At 34.7% G+C, this 24,347-nt stretch overlaps 2 protein-coding genes across 2 annotated transcripts in view; both read right to left on the reverse strand.

Moving 5' to 3' along the window:
• LOC145998870 (uncharacterized) overlaps nucleotides 1-24,347 on the reverse strand; it is a 140,901-nt gene that overhangs the window by 19,126 nt on the left and 97,428 nt on the right. Inside the window, exons 9-12 of the mRNA XM_083135564.1 lie at nucleotides 8,845-8,989; nucleotides 5,011-5,148; nucleotides 3,781-4,017; nucleotides 1,095-1,253 (exon numbers count right to left, since the gene is read on the reverse strand). Of these exons, the coding sequence (XP_082991690.1) occupies nucleotides 1,095-1,253; nucleotides 3,781-4,017; nucleotides 5,011-5,148; nucleotides 8,845-8,989 (679 nt within the window). The remainder of the gene's footprint in view (nucleotides 1-1,094; nucleotides 1,254-3,780; nucleotides 4,018-5,010; nucleotides 5,149-8,844; nucleotides 8,990-24,347) is intronic.
• Nucleotides 13,130-20,254, reverse strand: Hmgs (hydroxymethylglutaryl-CoA synthase). The gene has a single exon (XM_083135566.1). It carries the CDS (start codon nucleotides 19,719-19,721, stop codon nucleotides 18,300-18,302), a length of 1,422 nt encoding a protein of 473 aa, XP_082991692.1. The 5' UTR covers nucleotides 19,722-20,254; the 3' UTR covers nucleotides 13,130-18,299.

Consider the following 24,347-nt stretch of genomic DNA (forward strand, 5'->3'; position numbering starts at 1 on the left):
GAGACAAATGTTTTTAGTTTTTTGTGAAGAGCAGGCCTCTTATGCTGTTTCTGAGTAAGTTTTTAGTGTATCCTTACTTCTTTAATGTGTTACGTACATCCTGTGTAGGGCCATTTACAACCTTGCACTCTTTTAGCCTTTCTCAAAAGGCTCTTTATGCACTTTTTTTTTAAAACTTTGAGGTAAGGGTTTTAGATAAGCGGATTTTTCTTTGTATACTTTGAAGGGTGCAAAATGGCCATATGTGCCGATGCACCCAAAAATTTTAAATCATCACGAATGTTGATTTTTCCCTTCCGAAGAAAGTCCTAAAATTAACTTAAAATTGAAAGTGACTAATTTTTGGATAGTTTGTTTCATGCAGGCAATTAATAGAAAACTCTCAAAAAGCTTGTGTATTTCTACAGTATAGTTCGCACTGCAATCAAACATGTGCTTTGCCACTGAATGAAAATGACAATATAGTGCAAACTGTTGGAGCTCTTCTAATGACCTGATGTATGTACAGTATTATACAGTGGGATTCGTTTTTAGTTTTATTCATCACTCAAATGCTCACTGCAGTTTGTGAACATCCTACACAAATGAAATATATGAATATTGCCATGCCACATTTCAAAGAAAATTTCGCCAGGCCTGGATTTTCTTCTAGCAGAGAGCTTTACTTCATTCATGGTAAGAATGACATAAAAATGTTCTTTCCTACAAATTTACATGTGCAAACATACTACTTTCTTTTTAAATAGGTGAATAAAAAAAATGAAATAAATGTACAGTTTTTGACTTCTCTAAACTTTCCTCTACCACCCTGTATTGTAATGGAAGCCAAGAAATTCATTTAACAAGACCCTTGGAAGAATTATCCCCTACCCCCCATTTCTCTCAGACTGAATGGCAAGTGAGAGTACTTGGTAATTGTGATTTCAGTCAAACAGTGATTTATACACACTTCTCCAGCATCTCCCTAACATGCCCTCAAAATTACCTCAACACCCCCTAAAATTGTTCCGCAATGGCCCAATTTATGGAGCCAATATAATTCATGCATAATTCCCAGAATTTAAGGAATTCCCAGTGAGCAGCCTGATACTAACCTTCTTCCTATAGTCATCCAATTGTGAGCACTGGTCCTCATACAAATTTTTGACTTCATCCAATTCCTCCTCTACATTTTTCAGACGCTGAACATCATGTGACATGTGACCACGACTCTCGAATGGGGAACTGCCTCCACCAGATTGGCAAGTACATTGCTAAAATAAAAAAAATATCCTTTCATAAATTATGAAAACTTCAACCTGTATTAAATGGTAAGCCATTAGAATTTGGAGAATTATAGAGAGGGTGAAAGTTAGTCAAAATATTAAGAGTACTATAGCAGATGGTATAAAATGAAGGAAAGAATATTTACTCCGAAAATATAAACTGTATTTACTCATGTATAGTGTGCACATTTTCCCAAAATTTTCATCCCCAAAAACTGTGGTGCGTATCATGCATGGAATAATTCGGAGCCCCAACATGAAACCACACATGTTTTCACTATGTCACTGCATATGACACGTATATATCAAGAGGTGCAAATACAAATTACCGGGTTCATTAGCAATAATAATAATAATAATAATAATAATAATAATAATAATAATAAAACCATTATAAAAGTGAAATGGCCATAATTTCCCATAATTTTTCACTTTGCACCAGAACATTTTGCAACACTAGAAAAACCTCACCATTCTGTCAGAATTCGAGCATGCACCTCCCATCACATGGGATGTGTATTCAGTGGTATTTGCCGGGTGGGAAATAATAGAAAATAACTTCCTGAGTGCTGCAAACCCATTAACATAATTTTCATCTATCTTTCTTCTATTACAGAATAAACAAGGTGGTTACAGAAGTGAAAGCTCTGGGATGCTAAACACAGTAGCGGGAGTAGGGGGAGGTGGCGTGCGTGAATTGGTGACACATTGTATATACAAGACAATATTTTCTCTTGAATAGATATGATGTCATTCACTCTTGATTGGCATAGAAAGAGCTTTACGACCTACAACTAAGAAACCTATTTCTTAAACCTGAATTGTACTGTGCATTATATAGGAGATATAATTGTTTGTCACTTTTCCGCATCAAAAACTAGGATGCGCATTATACACGCATAAATATGGTATTTCCGATTATTATTGGATAGCGTTGAGAGGTTACACCAAGCTATAGTAGAGGAGTACAAAGATTACAAAAATAATACACAACAATGGGAAGGAATCGAAGAAAGAAAAAAAAAAAGAGGAAGCAGAACACCCAACATAAGCCCACATACATTTGAGGGTATGCACTTAGTGTCCTGGTACCTATAAATAAACCAGGACGTCAGTTTCTATGAATTTAAATGGTTCCCCTGCTCTTTTTTCTCTTATCTATTCAATACAAGATATACATTGTTGTTATATTGTTTAGTGTTTATTTTACCCATTCTGGAGACCAGAACAGTATTAAGTGCTGCGTGATTAGTTAATTTAATAAATTATATACAATTAGTGAACAGTGAGTATGTAACTTAATAAAGTTACTAATTTCCTAATCATTTTGGTTTGTAGTTAGGATTATCATATTTTGTAGTTGTTACTTGGTGAAAAATAATTCATATCGGCTATTCTGGATGTCCAGAACAGTTTCTTTATATCTTCATTGAGGTGTTTTGCATTAATGTTGCAATATAATAATATGACATAAAATAATATTGAAAAAAAAAAAACGTGAATTGAAGACCTGGTATATGCGTACTTGCACCAATAGTTAGGAGGGAATCACAGCATTTTGCAATAGGCAAGTTATATAAAACAGGAACGTAACTTAAGTAGTAGTTTCTTTCAGAAAGTGCATGGAGCCAAGTGAGATGATATATATGGTACTTTCATTTGATTATTGTACTGCTTGAATCTGTGCACATGTAGAGGTCAGAACCACACTGCCTGCCGACAAAACCATATGTGTACGTACAACCCCTCAAATAGATATATTTTAATCAAAATATTTCACAAGTACAAGTAATCACATACTTTTGTCACAAAAGATGTTGGAAATATTTTCCTTCCAAACATTTTTTACATCTTTCAAGAAAGTTCCCTTAAAAATTGCCTTCTCACACTTCTTCACGAGTTTGTTTTCGCATAAGAATTATACATAAAAATTATATTCTAAAATGTACTTATGTTGTGGCATCATAACAACACTAATAACACTTATCAACACTCAACAGTAATTTATTTCCTTGTAGAACTTATTTGCACAGGATGAAATTAACAATTCTGATCTAATTTCATTTACTTTGTGTACTCAGTTCTTCATTATTCCTTGTGAAGAAGTTAGCAAAAAAGTAAAAATATGTTATATTAGATTAAATTACCAAATTCATCTTGTGTACTAATGAGTAAAATACATATAACATACTGTATTACAATTGATATGTATGGACAATCTCAAATAATATTACTTACTTACGTGAAAATATATATAACTTTTTATTACAAAAATGCCTTGGAGTCAGCATTTAGCCTTCAGTAATTTAAAATATAAAGGCTCAAGGCAGTGCACACAACGGCAACAGTGAATATTACCTCTTGTCATTAATACCTGCAGTTTTCTCAGGAAAATCAGGAGGAAGGTGGATTGAGAAACTTGAAAAATTAAGCTGCATAAAAAGAATTCCATTTCTAAATCATCTTCATAAATAAAAACCTACATATTTTGAAGTAACAAAATCAAATAATTTACCTTTCCAATCTGTTGGATTTCAAACTCCGCTGCCTTCAAACGCTCTTGCAATCGTCTCGATGTTTCTGTAGAAATCTCTAGCTTATACTGTAAGTCTTCAGCAATCTTTGTGAGATCTTCATGTTTCATTCTTAGCGTAACAAGGTCATTTGTCCTCGACCGTATCTCTCGCTGGAGTTTCTCATTAAGCTGCCTGATTTTGTCACAAGTCCCTGGCCTCTCACAGGAATCAGATACCTATGTGCAAAAATAGATATGGAATTAAGTGAGCAAAACTCTATTTGACATGAAAACAACATACAGTTTGCTATCAATTGACACATGCAATTTTTAGTAAAAAAAAATGATAATATTTTTTCTAATGCTTGTCCTTTTATTTCTACATATATGCATCTACAGTAAAATAAATCTCCTTTCGTCCTTTCGATATAATCAGCTTTGAAGAAAAGAACTTCATATCATTTAAAATAGGGGTGTGATGATGTAAAATTTCTAGATATGAATAGTAATGGCATAAATTTTACAAGCAAGAAAGTTTCATAAATTTTCCAATACAAAACATAAATAAATAAATAAAACAATTAATATTTTAGGAAATAGAGTGAATCTGTATTAATATGTAACTAATTTGGAAATTTGTTTTCTTTGTATTTGAAATATGAACATTCCAATTATACAATGTAAGATAACATTATATCTTGATATTACATTTCATTTTTAGAGTTTTAATAATTTTTTCTTCAGAAAATATGATTCTAAAAAGATTTTTTTTCTGTCATCTTAATTCTAATATTTCTTTTAAGTTTTATTCTAAAATTATGAGAAAGAGACTGTACATAGAAAAAAATTCTGGCATTCTTTCATATTATGTATAAATGTAAGAAAGGATTTAAAAAGGTCATGTGTCTATGTTGTGTAGTGTGAGCAAGTGGTCAAATAACTAAACCAATGCATGGCTGATGTTTTTCAAAATAACAGCTTTTCTTGAAGTGAAGCTGTTTCCTGACTGAAGTGAATGAATGCGAAGTTGTGACTTACTATTGGTTGCTAAGGAACCTGCTACTGGCAGGGAAAGAAGAACATGATCTGCGAACGTAGCTGCTGACTATTAAAAAGGATTAAGCACTACAAATATAGGATTTTATTAGTTCTTATATTGTATATCTTTGCTATATTTTTCGTACATATAAAATTAAAATTTTAAAACAATTATGATACAAATTCACCAACCTTTAAAGATGGACAATTGTTGATTGAACATTGCAGTAGATTCTTCTCAGCTTCCAACTTTTCTCTGTCTTGTTGCAAAGCTAGGAAATCATGTTGTACCCCAAGAAGTTCAGCTTCCAGCTCCTTCACCTTTTTCTCCTGAAAATGTATGAAAAATTTGCAATTTGAGTATGACAAGAAACCTCGACAAAGTTGAAGAAAGGGAAAGAATCCAGATAGCTAACATAGCTGTTAACTTGTGACATTAGATAAAATTTTCTTTCCAATAAATGTGATGCCTACACTTACACACATACAAAGAACATTATTAAATAGCTAAGAATGTTATTTTAAAGTGCATCAGTCAAGGCAGAATAATGCAGGGACACTGCTCAAGAAATATACACTTTCATTGTTGTAGAAAACAGAAACCATCAAATATTCACACTGCTAACAGTGTAGAGTAAGGATGAAAATTTGTATCATGGTAGTTGGTTGTGATGTCAACATCAGTCACTGTGTTAAGTGACAAGTTAAGCAAGATGGTCACTAGTACTGTATGTACTGAAATTAGGCATGACAAATTCTGCGACTATCATGTGCAGTTACATTTTAGAATACCTTATGGAAAACTACCACTGACATATAGTCAATTCTTGCAAAAAAATTCAAACATATGGGATGTCTAAATAAATTAAATACTTCTGGAAAACTCTCTGTGCAACATGAACAAATTGATCACAGTATTTACCATGTGATAAAGGGTCAATATGTAACTTGGTGAAAAAAACAAAGCCATTCCCTAAAACATTATGTTCAGTGCATGCCTATAGTTATATATGACTTTAATGACTTTTTTCTAATATATAGGGTGATTCCTAAGTGATGGTCCAAACTGTGAGGGTGATTGATTGATGGATTGAGTTAGCCTTTTAAGTCCACTTTATGCACAGTAAGGCTAATTGGGACTGGACCTACAGTTTAACATAGGATCCGAACCACTATGTGCCTCCACCGGATATCAAACCCAGAACCCCTTGATTACAAGGTGACGACGCTACCACTACGTCATCTGGAAGGCAACTTTGAGGGTGAAAAGTACACACTAGTAGATGCAATGAAGTCTCAGTAAACATGGATACACAAACAAATTGCAGAATAATTGGGAATGTATGAATGTCTTATTAGAATCCACTACTGACATGCTTGTTTATACCTATGCTCGTCATGTGCTATTCTCCTTGCATGTTTATCTACTAGGTGCAGATCAGGTGATGTAGTATTACCACTAGTACTAGTGGAGAAAATATAAAAAAAACAAAATGTATGTCACTGACATGTTTCTTGGGATAACCAAAAAAAAAATGCACATCTTGCTAAGAATAATGTTTAGTAAACATTTGACTAAGTGCACAAGATTGTATAAAGCATGATGTTACATGTTACACTGTGTTACAGAAGGTGTTCAAAATGCTGTGTTTGCGTCTGTATGCATCATCATACTCTTCTCAGCATTGAGTTTCGAATTCTTTTCAACACACCCAGTTCCAATCTTAGTTGGTGACTGGCAACCTCAATCCCATGCTGCAATTCTGGGAGAGTTGTACACTCTGCTTTTTAAATGGCCCCAGACACAAAAATCTGAAGGATTCAAGTCAAGTGATCTGGGAGGCCAAGATACAGGTCCTATCTTCTTGACTATATCTTCGAGTTGGATGCCATCGCACAGATACAGCAAAATGTACTGATGCACCATCATACATGAACAATATCAGTAGCTGATCCAAACAATACATTCATATATTTCCAATTATCTAACAAAAGTTTCATTTGCGGACTATTTTGCTTCTACAAATGGTTGCTTTCAACCTCATAGTTTGGGCCATCATTAATTAATCACCCTGTACAAAATGTTGTAGTGTCTTTTCTTCTCATAGCAACCTAGTAACATAAATCTCAGTATAATTGATATATTATTTTACATACATGGTTTGCAGTCATTTTGTCAAATCAAAATTCCTGATTTTCCACCCAATTTTAAAATAAATTTACAGACCATTCTGTGGTGTTTTAACATGCTCATAACCAAGTTCTAAATGTTAAACTGCAATTACTATTTATGAATAATAAATACATAATAAAAATAAGAATAAAACATTTTCATATGAAATATTTTCCATAGAGAAGTTGGTTAAAAACAGAAAAAAGTACAATTTATTCACACTTTCAAATACTTGCAAGTACATATGGTACAGGGATGGAATATATGACCTCATTCTGTGATGGCACAAGGCCATAGAACTGAATGGAGAATTTGTATGAAAATATAATATGTAGCTGAAACATGTACATTTGCTGACTATGAATTTAATTTATTTAGAATAAACAGACAAAACTGCCATGTAATTCATATCCCTTGGTAGTAGTATATTTTTTACATTTTGTCTTTACTACAAAAGTTTTAAAAATTATTAATTTAAATTCTAAGCATATGTTAATTTATATAATTACATGTTACTGCATATTCTTCTTGGATGGGGAATGGCCAGTTACTTTATTTTTACAAAATGTACTCATACTCATACATACTTGGTCATACCCAGGACCAAGCTTTCACTGACTTACTTAAAATTAACGAATAAATCCCTTGAATCGCAGCATTCTCCCCAAAATTCAAGTGGAGGCAGTGACAGACTCTGCTCAGGTATCCACGTACTCACAAAACATAAGCCCCTAAGTAAAGTGGACATATGTAGTGAAAATGGTAATTTTGAGAAAAATCCAGGTTTCTGGTTAAATTCCAGCCCTTTTCCAGGTTATCCAGGTACAAAAGTAGATTCCAGGCTAATTCCAGGTTTCCCAGGTGAGTGGACATCCTGAAAAAGTGTCCAACTGTACATATAACATTTTAAATTAAGGTGCATGCTTTACTGTGCTCTTATTGTAACCCGTGGCTCTACAGCCCGTAAGAGCCTTGGCCTATATCCCGACTGCCAGTCTCCCTCCTACAATCCTACCTACAGGTGTGGAGATTTTCAACCAGTAATGGGGTGATGCGAAGTCAGCATGTCGAACCCCCAGTTGTTACAGGAGATATTTCTGACCAGGTTACGCTACTCACTCGTAGCTCCCCAATTTCCTCACAATGGTGGATAGCCACCGGTCCTATACACAGGATGAAAACCTGCCGTCCCACAGTTGGAGCCCAAAGCACAGCTCCTTAGACCGGCCATGGTCTTATTGAGAGCACATAAATAATACTTTACACCTGCAGTTATGGCATTTGCAGTTTTAAATTCATGTATCTTTATGAATATTAACTTACTTTCTGTGGCATAACACCAAAGAGTTGTCAGGAGGAAATGTTAAATCTACATCTGTAAGGGGTAATCAACTCCTTTACTAGTCTGCCCTACCAAGGAGATTAAGAACATTGAAATGAATAATAAGGTTGAGCCAATAATGATGTATCGATATCAGTTGGAATTTAATTACAGATACCTGCCAATACTTTTTCATCTTTTGTGAGGGTCCGCAAAAATGCTGTGCAGCACTTCAGCAGTCTAATTATCCTGGAAATTATGCAAATTTTGAAGTTCTCATTCATTTTGCACCAGGATTGTGGGGAAAACGGGTTTGTATGTGTACATACCAGTTACTTTAATATTTTGATGTAATTCTCAAATATTTTAGAGTGAAATACTTACACAATAATATTAATCTATATTTTGAACAACTTTTAATTGTTACAATTTTCAAGTATCGATATCAGTATCAGTGGGAATTGCTAACAGTATTGGCATCGATTCAAAGTATTATCGGCTCACCCCTAATTTAGAGTAAAGCTAATTTTACCTGCTGAGACACTTCTGAAGCTTTTTCTTTCAATGTTTCATTCTCCTTAACCATCAACTTCATTTCAGTCTCCAAACGACAAACCTTCCTCTGCAAATTTTCCAGACATTGGTCCTTTTCCAGAAGCCTCTCTTGTAGGTCGTATCTAGTCAATAAAAAGATCCAGCGTTTATCAGTTAATCATGAACAACATAACCCTGGCCAAAGTACATATTTGGGGTGAAAGAGTGTTTATCCATCTACTTTGTCTTGTTTGCTGACCCCTGTTGTTGCACACTAAATCTTTAAGCCATTTCTAAAATAAAACTAAACTCAGTGGTGCAGTCCTTGGAGCATGAGGGCTGCCAATTTGAGTGTCAGATTACAACAGTGTTTCCTTTACCTTGCATTTCAAGCACTACCCTAACAACTATTACATTACTGACATAATCCACCATGTGCTACGAATAGGGCTCGAAAGTTGATGAAAAAACATATTCTTTTCTGGGGCTTGATGACAATGCTAAATCTGATAGTAGTCAGTTTCCATTCAGTTAGAACCATGAAAAACTAAATATGCTGACCAAGGCAGTAATTTATTTTATTAAAAACAAACTAAATTTTAACGTTTCAACCTTCTAGCAAGGTCTTCATCAGACTCTGTATCAAGTACAGAGTCTGATGAAGACCTTGCTAGAAGGTTGAAATGTTACGTTTAGTTTATGTTTTTTAAAAAATAAATTACTGCCTTGGTCAGCATATTTAGTTTTTCATAATTATGGAAACAAGGCTTAATGGTGTTATAGTTAGAACCAATATTGCATTTTCCAATATTTTAGGTCATTCAGTATTTTTTGGGATTGTTGCATTTTTTATAATTCTTGAGGTTTCGTTTTGCTCCTTCCCTGCTGTTTCATGGATTTTAAATCCATTTGCTGGTATAACTTATGTATATAAATTTCCTAACGTAGTTTTTTTCAGCAGTATGCCAATACAAAAGCACAATATTATTTTCAACTGAAATCTTTGGCAATAATTAATTGTGGTACATTTATTTTTCTTCCAGCAAACCTAAAATACTTTCGGTGAATGAAGCATAATTTGAGGTTTCCTTGATCGCAACTAATCTGTGGTTTTAAAGTAAAATTAGTCACACTATTAAAATATTATAATCTGATGCATACATAACACAACTGTATTTTCATATGCTACTGTATGCTGTAAGGTTTACTCTGAAAGGAGGTGAATGGCTTATGCTGAAAAACCTTGAGGCGTAGTTTATGTAAGCTTGAAGTAAAAATAAAGAAAACTACATTAGCACTTAATTGTTTTTCCCCTTTGCTTCACTAGTTTAAACAAACAAACAATGGGTTTTATAAATTTCTTCAATACCTCGCTCGTAATTAATGAAAAAAACAAGCTTTCACTTTAAGAGCAAAAAATTATTTTCAAGTCATTTTTGAGATTATTTTAGGACAAACTTCTCAGCCCTACTCATAAAAAATTACCAAGAACAACGCCATTTTGACTTGCACTTCTGTGTAGTTCTATAATATGAGAGCACACACAAGATTCGATTAACAACAAATTTAATCTATTTCGACATTTCATACATCCGATAAATTGTAGAACAAATTATTCTAACAAACATATAATTGGCATTGAAAGCATTCACCTCCTGGTGAATTAATTCCCAGTATAGGCACATAGTGGTCCAGATCCCACTTTAAACTGTAGGTCTAGTCCTGATTAGCCTATCTGAGCATAAAGCTTGATTTTTCCAAAACATTCAATGGATAATTTACACTAAATGAACATAACCTCCTGATAAAATTCACTGCAATTAGTTCAGTAGAAGTAATATTAACTCTGCTAAGCACCGTTTTCCGAAATTTTGAACACATTATTCACCATTCACTTTATCTTACAATTTCTAACTTGATTCTGTAAAAAATCCTTATAAAAATCCTATTTTTTCCTGAAAAATAATAATAATAATAATGCTGCATGGTGAAAAATGAACCAAGCCCATGTAGGTCAACCTCAATAATGGATCCTTATCGTTAATGCAAGAGAGTGAGTAGTTGAGGGATGTCTGGTGGAATAAATATATTTAGTTAATGCAAGAATTAGAGCATATGAGAATTTCTAGCACACATCACCTCTTAAGTTTGCAATAAAACTCAAATGTTAATTTTGGAAATAAAGCAAACTTTTCTCTCCCTCCACACAGTACAACAAATGCACAAATTCATGATTTCTTTTATGTATAAGGGTAAAAAAAAGGCAAATATCAACAATTTTAATTACTGTGACGGTATTGTAATGCAGAACTTTTAGTCTCTCTTGCATTATGATCTTGTGTGCAAATGGAGTGATTTGGAAAAGCACTAGACAAAAGTAGGTGAAACATCTCACAGTTGTCATTAATTAAATCATCCTTTACATGTTCCAACATAATCTTATATTTTGAGTTTGTCTCCAAGTCCACTTTATGTACAGAAAGGCTAATCGGGCCTGGACCTCGAATTTAAAGTGGGAACCACTAAGTGTCTTCAGCAGGTATTGAAACCAGGACCCATTGGTTAGAAGGTGATGTTACGACTACGTGAAAGGGGAGGCAACAATTTTATCAAGAAAGTTTTTACCCAAGGAATGGAAACTTTGAGAATAAAGGAGCAGTATCCTTTGCCCTGTTTATTGTATTTAAAGTAAATCATTACCATATTTCATGGAAGTGAATCAAGATAAAATGAAACTGATATTTAATTGATTGATTGATTTGGTTCATTTCACTTCACTTCACTTTTCTGCCACGTTGGGAGGATGAGTGATGATATGAAATTGATGAAAGAACACTCACAATGAACATCCATCCCAAGCTGGAATTCAAACCCAGGACTCCTGATGTTGTAGCATGCTGCATTAACCACTCTCCATAGAAAACTGTAATTTATCTTCTTGCTTTCTGCGCACACACATGAAAGGTACATTTCATTTAGCAAGTTCCACCATTAACAAGAAGACGGGAGCCTTCCCTGTTCTGAAGAATCCTAACAGAAGGCCAGACCCCTCACCATAAAATAATTTACATACTCTACTTAAATGTTACCCTAAATGCAGTGGCGTGCCCAGGATTTTCAAAAGGGAGGGGTTATGTATACTTTTTCTTGGTAGTCAGTCAGCCTCATTTTGTTATTTTTTTTTTAGGAATACTACCCCCATCAACCCCCCCTTGGGCAACATTCATCGTTAGTATCGCCACTTTGAAGAAACAGGATGTTTGTGCAAGGGTAAGAGTCCAGGTTGACCTCACACTTCTGATGAAAGTGTGCAAAGAAATCAGCAAGCATTTGAGCGAAGCCCACGAAAGTCTACTCGCCGTGCCAGCAGAGAACTTGCAATTCCTCATATGACTGTCTGGCGTGTGTTAAAATAACATTTGGTCTATAAACCATACCGATTACAACTAGTGCAAGCTCTTCGTGTTGATGACAAAAGGAAACGTGTGGAGTTTAGCAATGCTCTCTCAGTGGACATAGAGGCAGAGAGCTTTTTAGTGACAAAGCTACATTTCATGTAAACTGTAAAGATAATCGCCATAACGTGTGGATATGGGGGCTCCTGAATCCTCACCCAATCGTAGAGCATAAGCGATTCACCAAAAGTAAATGTTCTGTGTGCAATTTCTCACACCAAGATTTATGGCCTATTCTCTTTTGAGGAAAACCGTGACAGGAGTGAGCTTTCTTGAAATGCTGCAGACCTGGCTTTTTCCACAACTTCATGAGGACTCTGATGATTTTTTATTTCAACAAGACGGAGCCCCACCACCACACTGGTACAACAACATACAATTCCTCAATGGCACACTGCCTCACCGCTGGATAGGGCACACAGGACTCCGAGACAATGCCCTATACTCTTGGCCTCCAAGATCTCCAGACATGATCCCATGCGAATTATTCTTGTGGAGATACGTGAAGGAATGGGTTTTTGTTCCACCGTTAGCTCATGACCTAGACAAACTCAAACACAGCAGCAAAGTTACTTTGCAAAAAGTGTAGGATGAATTTAGCTATCGACTTGATGTTGTCCTTGCAGCTGATGGAGGACACATAACAACATTGCTAAAACTTTATCATTTTGTGAGTATTTTGCACTTTGCTCCATTTTTGTAATTTGTTTTCATCACTAAATATAATGTTTTAAAATTGGGTCATTCTTTTTTAAACACCCTGTATATATAAATAAAACATAAAATAATTCTTGGAAGAAGAGGCACATCAACAAAATAATAAAAATATTAGAAAAATTATATTTATTTATCAAATTCATCGCAATCAGATACATAACTGAAGAGAACTGTAGTTCTGAGTAGACTCAGATACCAGCACAGCCTTGTTTTAAAAAGAAGACTGATTCTTATAAAATAGTTAATACTTATGACTGCTGCAAATGATATCAACAGATCTTGTTCGTAACTTTGCCAACCAGCGTTATAAAAATTTCAAAAAAACTCTTCCACCTTAACATATATAACAATTTAATACAGCATAACTACATACTACATAGTAACAATTAAGGAGCTACAAATAAATTATCAGACACCTTGATTCATGTAAAATAAAAGACAGTTTCTGTTACTAATTTCAATTGCAACTGTGACTACAATTTGAAAAAGAATAGAATATAAATATAACTTTTTAGATAAGAAATTAAAACTTAATGAATGAGATTTTGATGCATAATAATTTATTTCTAGCCCGTAGAAAAAATGTATATATCTCTTATATGCAATCTAACACAAACCACATACCTATTACACTAACCCCAAATCATATGCATACAATAATATAATAAACAATACTTTTCATAACAAAAATATGACAACACATTCACACAAAACTAGAATATGACATTTTTGTTTGTGAAAATTAATCTACTAAACACAGTTAGCTCACAGAAAACCACAAACACAACTCTTGCAAAATAAATGTACAGTTGTTAAACCAAAACCAATCTGTTGTAATAAATGTCCAGAAAAAAACAAGAATGATCATACTCATTTATCTGACAATTATGCAGTGGCGTGCCCAAGGGGGGGTTATAACCCCCCCCCTTTAGCCTAGTATTCCTAAAAAAAGAAAGTCAAATGTAGGAAAAGATGGCAAAATGAGGGATGACTACAAAAAATAGTGTACGTAACCCCTCCCTTTCGAAAATCCTGGGCACGCCACTGCAATTATGTATACATTTAAAAATATGTATGAAGCTGTCAGATCTGGCAATAAGTTTACAGCACAGTAACAAACTAAATAGCTGATTGTAACTCTCATGAGAAATAAAAATTGTGACTATGTAGGTAATATATTATTCCCAAATATAATGGTATGTGTTGAGAGAGAGAGTGATTTAAGACTTCCAAATTAGCCCTACCTTTTACATTTAAAAACAAAAAGCAATAATATTTTTTAGGGTGAGTGAAGTGGATTATACTTCAAAACTACCATTAACATTACATCATATTTTAATGATTCAATACTGAGAACCAATTTCCAAATTAAAATTTATTCTATATATTACTTTCAATTGCCTGTGAAAGCCAAAAACAAGGCATCTAAAAAAGAACACTAATTTATTGGAAGTTATTTATTGAAAAAGCATGTGTGTTGCATATCATATGTAAAAAGAAAAAAATGACTACACAATTTCATAGCCAATGAATGAAAGAATAAGGAATATAAGATTATTCAAACATTAGCATGAATCATCTGTACAGACATTCTTCACTGGAAGCCCACAAAAAAGCCTTATAAATATTGGATGGAATTGTGTTTCACAGGTCATTAGGAAAAAAAATACTCGCATACATGTGACAGACCACCAACACGAAAATTTAGGCAAACTAAAATGCACAAATTGTGAGATTGAGAATAAAGTTAACTTCAATGAAGAAACTATATACATATCCTTGACATTTTCCGAAGACTCCAGTCCTATTGCCAATACTGAAAAAATGGACGATTATTAACCAGTATAACAAAGATGTGTAAATCATTCACTTATTACCATCTTCATGCATTGTTCTGCATATGGAATAAATTGTTTTCATTTCAACAACAGCCCATCCTATGGAGTTACAATTGATTTCATTTTTCAAATCAAATCAAAGTAAACCAAAGCTCAATTAACATAACACATCAACAAACTAAACAATTTTGAAGAAACAGTAAATACTCTCCTACATTTTCAACTCATAATGTATTAAAATGTTTGCATGCTGTTGTCCTCAACAGTGTACAAGACACTCCAATCAATAATAATTAAAAAGTTTATAATGAATTTACAATTGTACACCATGCATAAAAACTAATCATGGATTACCATGAAAAAGACATAATCAGATACCATTATCTAGATATACATACACACTTGCAAACAGAATTCGCACTATCAGTACATCATGTACTTATTGTTTACAAAGGCACTTATATTGGAACCACTGTTTGTATAGGCCCATTGTGACAACAAACGAATTAAGCTGCATACTTTTACTAGACAATATCCTCAAATTTCAAAGTGTACTTTAAAATCAACAATTACACTTGCATTTCTTATAGATCAACCATGACAGTTCAAATATAAGTAGCTGGTGGACAGACATCAATAAAGTAACAATATAATATTTACTGATACTGATGTAATACAGCAAAAAAATTGGGGTACAATTTGGATACGTCAACTTCCCAATCTTTATGCAAACTCTGGATTTCAAATCCTGCAAAGTAACTTTCAATTGGGAGATTTATAGATTGGAACTTGCTATTTTTCTTATCAAATAAATTGTCAATTTCCTCATGCTGATAATCTTACTTCAAACACGTGAGTTACTCTATGTTGATGTATTACCACAAATAATAAAATTAACTACACCCTTAACATAACAATACTGAACAATTGTACCAAACAGATTTTCCTTCCAACATCTTGTTAGTCAAACAAAACATACAAATAGCAAAATTTTAGAAATTGAATTAAGTTGTGGTTGTACACAAATTCTCTTACTTGAAACAAGCTATGATAAATCTAAAAAATCATCTGAAATATTTTTTTGAAAAATATTTATGTACTGAGTTAATAAGAGAGAGGCAATATTAGACATTAGAAAGTTAGTGCAAAATTCAACTACTTTGTTAGTACATAAATTGCATAATTCATATATCCTGGTTTTTCAAAGCAAAAGTAAAAATACCCAGCATTTTCTTCTACAATACCTAATGCGGACCACTGGTTAACTACACAAGATGAATAAACTGTTAACGTGCCAAAGGTCTTCATGTGACATTTGTACTTTTATATTAAATCACTATAAGATTGATTATTGATATTGGTACTGTATAAATTTATCCCTATTATGGTATAACTTCTATAGTTGTAGCAGTAAGTCACAGGTAATTAATGCAAAAAGTGGATCAGTAAAAATTAAAGCAATACCTTTACTGGCTGATATTTACCACTGACTGAACAATCAGTCCAGACTTTTAACAGTATATTATTTGCCCACCAAAACATTGCCCATATAAATATTTCTCAAAAGTTCTATTGTAATATGTAGATGTTACTGATTACATACGCTGAAGAACTCTATGGTTTTGAATGTATTTGTTCACTTCAAAATTATTTGAATTTACTCATTAACATCACCCATACCTAATCATAGACAATTCATATTTGCAATACTGGTGTCAAAACATGTGCACTCACACTTTAGCTGTAAAAATATATTGTTTATTATAAACATCAACAAAAGTGCAAACTGTAGCCAGTCACCTTGAATTAAAATTAGCACACTATTTATATCATCTGGTACATGTCACCACATTACTGAATTTGTTATTCTTTCATAATTGTATTGTCAAGAATATGCACACAGTGAACAATCACTATGAAAAATAACAGAAAAAAATAAAATACAAACGAACCATGAGCATGACAGAAGGCTGATGTGGAAGAGCAATGACCTGTGGAAAATTACTGATTCTGTACATGGTGCAGGCATTTGTAGTATTAATAGTAAGGTAAGAATTTTCATGAGAAATCCCAGTACAAGATGTGCCATAAATATTGTCTTATAAGCATGAAGTAAAATATGAAAGTAGTTTGCACAAACCATTTCACTTATCACAAAGGCACTGCTAGAAATAATTTCAATTACAGATTAGGATCAATATGAACACATTAAGTGATATGATATTTCTATTCTCAATATATTAACTTATTTGAATTTCTATTCACACTCAAATACAATGGCAAAAATAAACTAGTTCCTTGTAGATCCTGATCTAGATGGGTAGGTATGTTAGGCTTGAAACACCCAGAATATCCGAGAATTCAGCAACTCTACGAATATCTAACCCCCCTCACCCCCTTGCAATTCAGCTCTTTTTATTCTTAACTTGGAAAATAGGTTATAATCATGAACACTTCCATGTTTGTTAAAATGATTGCCATGTGAAGTAATGCAAAGTCCTAAATCCATGGCAGTATTATATTACATGAAAGACTGCAAGATAAATGTACACTGTCTGCTGCCAAAAAAAGAATAAAATATTAACAATGTGCTGCCACAGAAAACATTTTATGGTTGACTTGCATTTCTTTTACAACCAACATGTATAAATGACAATATAGATTTAAAATGGAATCAACAATCATATTTGATGTTCAAGTGGAAGAGTATATTTCAATACTTCCCTGTTACAATTCAGCACGATACAGCTCTATAAAAGATCACAGATCCTTGACGTCCTCATAATATTTACATTAGTTTGAAAAATAATTTCTCGAGAACAAAAGTACATTCTGCAAATTCATTTTAATGTTAATACAATATTAATTTTCCACTACATTCTCCACATTTGTTAATCACCTATCGGTGTACATATAATAAGACCTAATATCCACAATGTTACAGTTTACATAAAATGAGGATAAAACTTCATAAAATAACAGAATACAAAATTAAATACACCATGATCGTGTTGCTCCAGCATTTTGACACATCCTTAAGTTCAGAACAATAACTTTCATGTCTGACCTGTATAACTTTATTCAGCAGTACACAACAAAGTGTACAAAAACAGAAAAATGCATTTCTCTGACATTGAATTGGCATAGCAATTAAAGAAATAGAAAAAAGTCACGGAAGCAATGCAGAACTGTCATTTTGAATTACTATCAAACAAAAAAAAAAAAAAAAAAAAAACAGAAAATGAAAATAGTTTCCTGGTGTAATACAGTGAACAACTTTAGAAACTGTAACTCAGTTTTCAACAACTAAATCTACACCAACATGTGCTAAATCATAGCAAATAAAAGTAAAATTTGAGCAACAAACCTACATTGATTTCTTTAAAAATACCATAACATAGCACCCTTTGGTTTTTTTAAACACAAGCTATTCATCATATTTACTAGGAATTTACAGGAATTCTTTCATATGTTCTCCGGTGCATTTCATCTACATGTGAAAGGTACCAAGTACCTGGAAAAAGTACATCAACACTTCCACTTGGAGTGTATGGTGCTTTATGATTATTCATTTCACGAATTTTCAAACTGTTTGTGAATTCACTTGGTGCTATTTTCTGACGAGATTCAAGCATTTCTTTTACATAAGAAAGTTTACCAACTAGTTTGGTAAGTGAAGATTCAGGGCCATCGTCCTTAGAAATATGTAAAGAATACATGGAAGCAGCTAAACCAGATCCATATGAAAACAATCCAACCTTTTTACCTGCAAGTTCATTTACTGGTTTGTTAACCAGAAGGGATATCAAACCTCCATACAATGATGGTGTATACATGTTTCCTATCTGATTCGCTAGCAATAAGGTTGGTTCTGTTTTGGCCTCAAAAATGTTCTTACTGTGCGACATGAATGCCTTCTCAATATCCTTATCAAAATATGTATCTTCTAACTTAACATCCCGAAACTTTTCAAGTCCAGAATAGTTTTGGGTAACCTCTTCCTTGTTTGTCAAGAGAAAATCATTCAAAACAAGCCTAGCTAATGACTTCTGTACAAGTTTGCAATACGGTGAATGAAACAGCATGGCATCCAAATTCCTTAATCCCACTCCCTTAATTCTGTTATTTTCAAGAGATTCAACATTATTTTCTTTGTAACAGTATCTTTGATAACAATGATCCAAAGCACTCAAGTAACATTGTATTGACAGCTTACCATCTACGGTTGGATATTCAGATGACAAATCTGGTTTGTAGAAATCATATGCATGCTTCATGAAGGTTGCGCGAAGACCCCTATCTATTACCAATGGTGCACTTGGACCAATCAACATTGCAATAGCACCAGCACCGCCTGTTGGACGTGCACTACCTTGTGCATAAACAGCAATATCTGCTGTTACAACAACAGCGTACCTACCATCCCACGCACTTGATTCAATCCACGCTAAAGCATTAAAGAGAGCAGCAGTACCTCCATAACAAGCATTAGTTGTATCTATGCCTTCTATGTCGGTGTTCCCACTTCCATCAAATAGCTGCATGAGAACAGTTTTAACACTCTTTGATTTATCGATTATAGTTTCTGTTCCCACCTCAAGTCTCCCAATACTTTGTCGTGAAATGTTGTATCTCTCCAATAAATTCTGGACAACTGTTAGGCAGAGCGAATGCACATCTTCTCTGTCTGTACAAAATCCCATCTTTGATTGTCCTAATCCAACTGTATACTTTCCTGCAGACACTCCATCAAACTGTTCTAATTCCGTTTGATCTACATACTGGGATGGGAAATACACTTCCAAAGCTACAATGCCTACATCCTTTGGCCAGCAGTGATTCGAATTTGCAAAATTTGACGTCATTTTGAAGCACTCACACTGATAAAGTAAGATATTTGGGTGGGTGCACTAAACTGTATTATAAAAGGCCAATGCTACCAATATGAACAGTTTAAATATAACTTCGATTTAGCACTTACAGAAAACTGATTTATAAACATCTATACACCAAGATCTGACCAAAAGTTGATCTCAAACTGGTCTCCACGAACACGATATTCTTGATGACAAAACAGTACTGTCAAGCTTCTTTCACTGTAAGTGGGTCAGCTCCTCTCTACTACCTGCATTCCATTCCTTTCTTCCTAAACCACCGACCTCTGATGAAGTTCATACGCACAAACACGCACACAATTCGAGTACGGCGGGAGATTTGTCTGCTAAATACCTATTCGTTGTAAAAGTCTTCTGGATGATCACGGTTGACGAGCTGTTCTGCTTGAAACAAGTTTCACAATAAACAAATAGTTTCAGCAACGTCTACCATCCTTATGTCAAAACAGCTCTTTCGTTATTTCGGTAGTACCACCCACATCCACAGCACTAATGTTTAGTTAGCTGCAGTTCGTGTACTTTTCTAGTGTGGCTTGCGTCACGCAAATAAAGTTCTCGTGCTGAATCACTTGAAAGCTAACAAATGAAAAGCGAAATGCGGTCACTGTTGCCAAACGTAACCTCAGTAGTTGGACGAGTTTGTCCCAGCAGAAAGTGTGACGGAGAGACTTGGACGGAAATCGCGCGTAGATAAAAAAAGTGAACGACAGGACAACCAGCGCCGACTTTAAATGTGGGGAAGAAATGAATGGAGGGGCGGGAGGAGAAAAGTACGATGGTGACGAACATTGTTATTCAAGGTCGTAGACAGTGCGTGTGCAATGTAGGGATCGAAATATTGGTGTAGCAGCCAGGGAGAATCCCGAAATTTAGCCAAACTACAGTGCTTTGCAACGAAATTTTTAAATAAGTCAATGTAGCCGTGTTTTATAGATCATCGAGTGCTGAATTAAAAAATAACACCAACTTTCAATTATTGTTTTTCTCCCCTTCCTGTTGAAGCGGCTTCGGCGCCCACCCAGCGTCGTACAAAGTGGGTACCTAGAGGAAACTCTGGGGGTAAAGGCAGCCAGGGGCGTGGTGCTGATCACATCACCCCACCTTCGGCCGTGATTAAGAAAGTGTGGTACCCTAACTCCACACCCCCTATACGCCTTCATGGCGTAGTGCACAGCACAGGGGAGTACTTTACTAGTTTACTTTTTTCGCTTATTGGCTCTTGTTTTTATGTAATATCACGCAGGAACAAACCCAATAAATATTTACTCTTTGGGAAAATGTGAATATTTTAATAAATAGGCAGTTGCCCCCCACTTTTTGCCACTTTTGCCCCCGCACAATGCTAAACCTTATGCACCAAGGGAAAGTAAGCTGTCTTTGCCCCCCCCCACACACACTCTTTTTGCACAATGCCCCCCTAGATTGATTTATTTATTTATTTCACCTATAACAGAGCTTTCGCTCCAATTACAATAGGCTTACATATATATATATTTTTTAAACAATTAAAAAATTATAATTCCAACAATACAAAACAAAAGAAGAAGAAGGAGAGCAAACCTACAATAATCGTTTCATAAAGAACACCAGCACAAGTATTCTAGAGAACATAAATCCAAAAATGATATTCACTGAGGTAGAACAAGATACATATCTACCTAGTCTTACCATAAATACTGTCCCAAAGTTGTAAGTAAATAGACACATAATGGTGAGAGATATTGTAATATCAGAATAACATTAGGTGCATGGATGCATTATGAACCAAAATCACAAATAATTATTCGAAATGGCCACCTTTAGCACTCACACACTTCTTAAGTCTTCGTGGCCACGCATCAATTGAATTACGCAACACATTGACTGGAAAATGAGCAACTGCCTTCAGAAGAGACCGACCGCTTTAAACTTTCAATATTGGGATGTCTCTTCTTCCAAGCCATCTCCTGAAGCTTGGACCACAATTTGTAGTCCAAAAGGTATAGGTCCGGACTTGCAGAAGGCCAATCTGAAGTGGAAATGAAGCCTGGAACATTTGCTATGAGGGCACGCTCCATTTCTGTGAAAAAGGGGTAAAAACATCAGCCAAAGTGTACCAGCAGACAGTGCTTGAGAAACTATGCAAGAATCTTACCGACACCATCTTCCATGGAGAGAACTGGAGCTTCCAGCAGGACTCAGCCCCAGCACACAAAGCACGCACCACCCAGCAGTGGTTGGAGGCAAATGTTCCTGACTTCATTTCCACGTCAGATTGACCCTCTGCCAGTCCAGACTTAAACCCTTTGGACTACAAATTGTGGTCCAAGCTTCAGGAGATGGCTTGCAAGAAGAGACATCCCAATATTGACAGTTTAAAGCGGTCTCTTCAGAAGGCAGCTGCGGAGTTTCCACTTGATGTGTTGCGTAATTCCATTGATGAGTGGTCACGAAGACTTCAGAAGTGTGTCAGTGCTAAAGGTGGCCATTTCGAATAATTATTTGCGATTTTGGTTCATAATGCATCCATGCACCTCATGTTATTCTGATATTACAATATCTCTCACCATTTTGTGTCTATTTACTTACAACTTTGGGACAGTATTTATGGTAAGACTAGGTATATACTCGTACAGACTGAGGCATTTATAACTATACACATGTAAATACTCATATAAACAAATATACACACATACAGGCATAATTGTATTTACAAACATACCCATGTACACAGAAAACATCTATAATTATTTTCATGATATTCTTCGAAGGACGGACAGGAATTGCATGAATGGCATAGCGAAATCCAAGTCTCCACCGTTTCTGACTATTTCATTATGTTTAATACATAGTCTTAGAATAGGCGAATTTTGGTGTTCTGTTGAGTTGGATTTACTGTAATAAAAAGGCTGCCTGAACCGCAACATGTCCTTCTTAGCATTAAAGTTTAATATTTGGAGGAGACTTGGACTGTCGACCAGCCCGTTGACTAACTTATATAAAAATAATTGATGTGATACTACTCTCCTTTCGTACAGAGGTGTAACATTGAATTCTCTGAGTAGTTGTTTATATGATACCTGATCCTGAAAAGATGATCTTTTGTGTTTTTTGCAATATAAGTAACGAACAAATTTCTTCTGAATTATTTCTATCTTTTTGCTATTACATTGTGTGTAAGGTGACCAGACTACACTTGCATATTCTAATTTGGTTCGAACAAGGCAATTAAACAGGCGTCAGAGCTCTTTCATTATGCATGTCTTTTGAACTTCTAATTAGGAACCCTAACATTCTGTAAGCATCATTACAAATCTGATCAATGTGTGTTTCAAAAGATAATTTATTATTTAATGTAACTCCTAAGTCATTTATCTGATTTACTCTTTGTAATGCACGATTATTCATTGTATACTGATAAATATTGGGTTTGATTTGCCTGGAAAAAGTTATTGCAAAACATTTTGTGACATTAAAGTTTAATTTATTTTCGATGCTCCACCTTTGTGCATTTTCCAATCGTCGCTTGCTGTACGAAACAAATTAATTTATACTCTTTATTTCAACTTCCTTAACTCTGTAATTGGAAAAGAAAAGGAATTACAGGAGTTCTTGAAAAAAATAGTTGACCTAATGTACAGTTTTGTGATTGGAAGCAAACAACAGGTTTAGTAGGTTGTAGCCAGAGCGGTGGCTTTATGAGAGGTGAAAAATTATGCGGGATATGATAATCCAGGATTTAGGGAAGATTGCAGCCCTGGGCCTCAATCTGCAAAGCGACCTCCACCACTGGGGGATAATGCTTTGAAAAGGGCAATAATGAAAAAAAAAAGAGATACGTGGAATATGGCAAACATATAAAAAATATATATAACTAAAAACTGATACCACTTGGCCTAAAAATTATAACAATTACATAAACTGTCTAAGGGGGATGGGGCATCTAGATGTCAGCCCTGGACCCCCACATACATTAACCCGGACATGATTTGATTTGATTTATTTTACTTCGCCTTTTGTGCCACTTTGGCTAATTTGCGAAGATGGGGATGAGTGACGATATGCTTAAATTGATGAATGGACACTCACAAATATCCATGCCCAGGCCAGGATTTGAACTCGGGACCCCTGGCGTCGTAGCGTGATGTGCTAACGACTCCGCGACGGAGGCCGGCGAGACATGAGTATATATCGTATAATTAAAATAATCTATATAGAAACAAGTAACACCTTCTTCCAGTCTCTTCATGCAGCTACTCGAGAAATTATTACGACCTTATTAATTATGTCTACATTGCAACCGGGAAAAACATGGATAATTTGTTATGTCCCTTTCTTTATTTCTCGACTTTCGATCTCGCCATCGAAGTTTCCGGGTTCGAATCCCGTTCTGGACATGCGTGTTCCTTGTGAACGCCCTTTATAAATCACTCATCCTCATTATCGCTATCAGCTAAAACACGCAGAAAAGCGACGCTAAATGACAAAAATACAAATAACATACAAAAAAATATATTTCAGAGTTTCACAGAAAACATTCCGATTCACGGGATTAGCTCTCTTGATCCAAACATGACACATTGCAGAACTTAAATGACTACCTAAAGTTTCGAAGTG

Source organism: Lepisma saccharinum, chromosome 14, assembly GCF_977018435.1.
Source record: "Lepisma saccharinum chromosome 14, izLepSacc3.1, whole genome shotgun sequence".
Lineage (NCBI taxonomy): Eukaryota > Metazoa > Arthropoda > Insecta > Zygentoma > Lepismatidae > Lepisma > Lepisma saccharinum.

Coding starts and splice junctions, on each gene's coding strand:
- Hmgs (XM_083135566.1), bottom strand. CDS start 19,721: ATGACGTCAAATTTTGCAAATTCGAATCACTGCTGGCCAAAGGATGTA.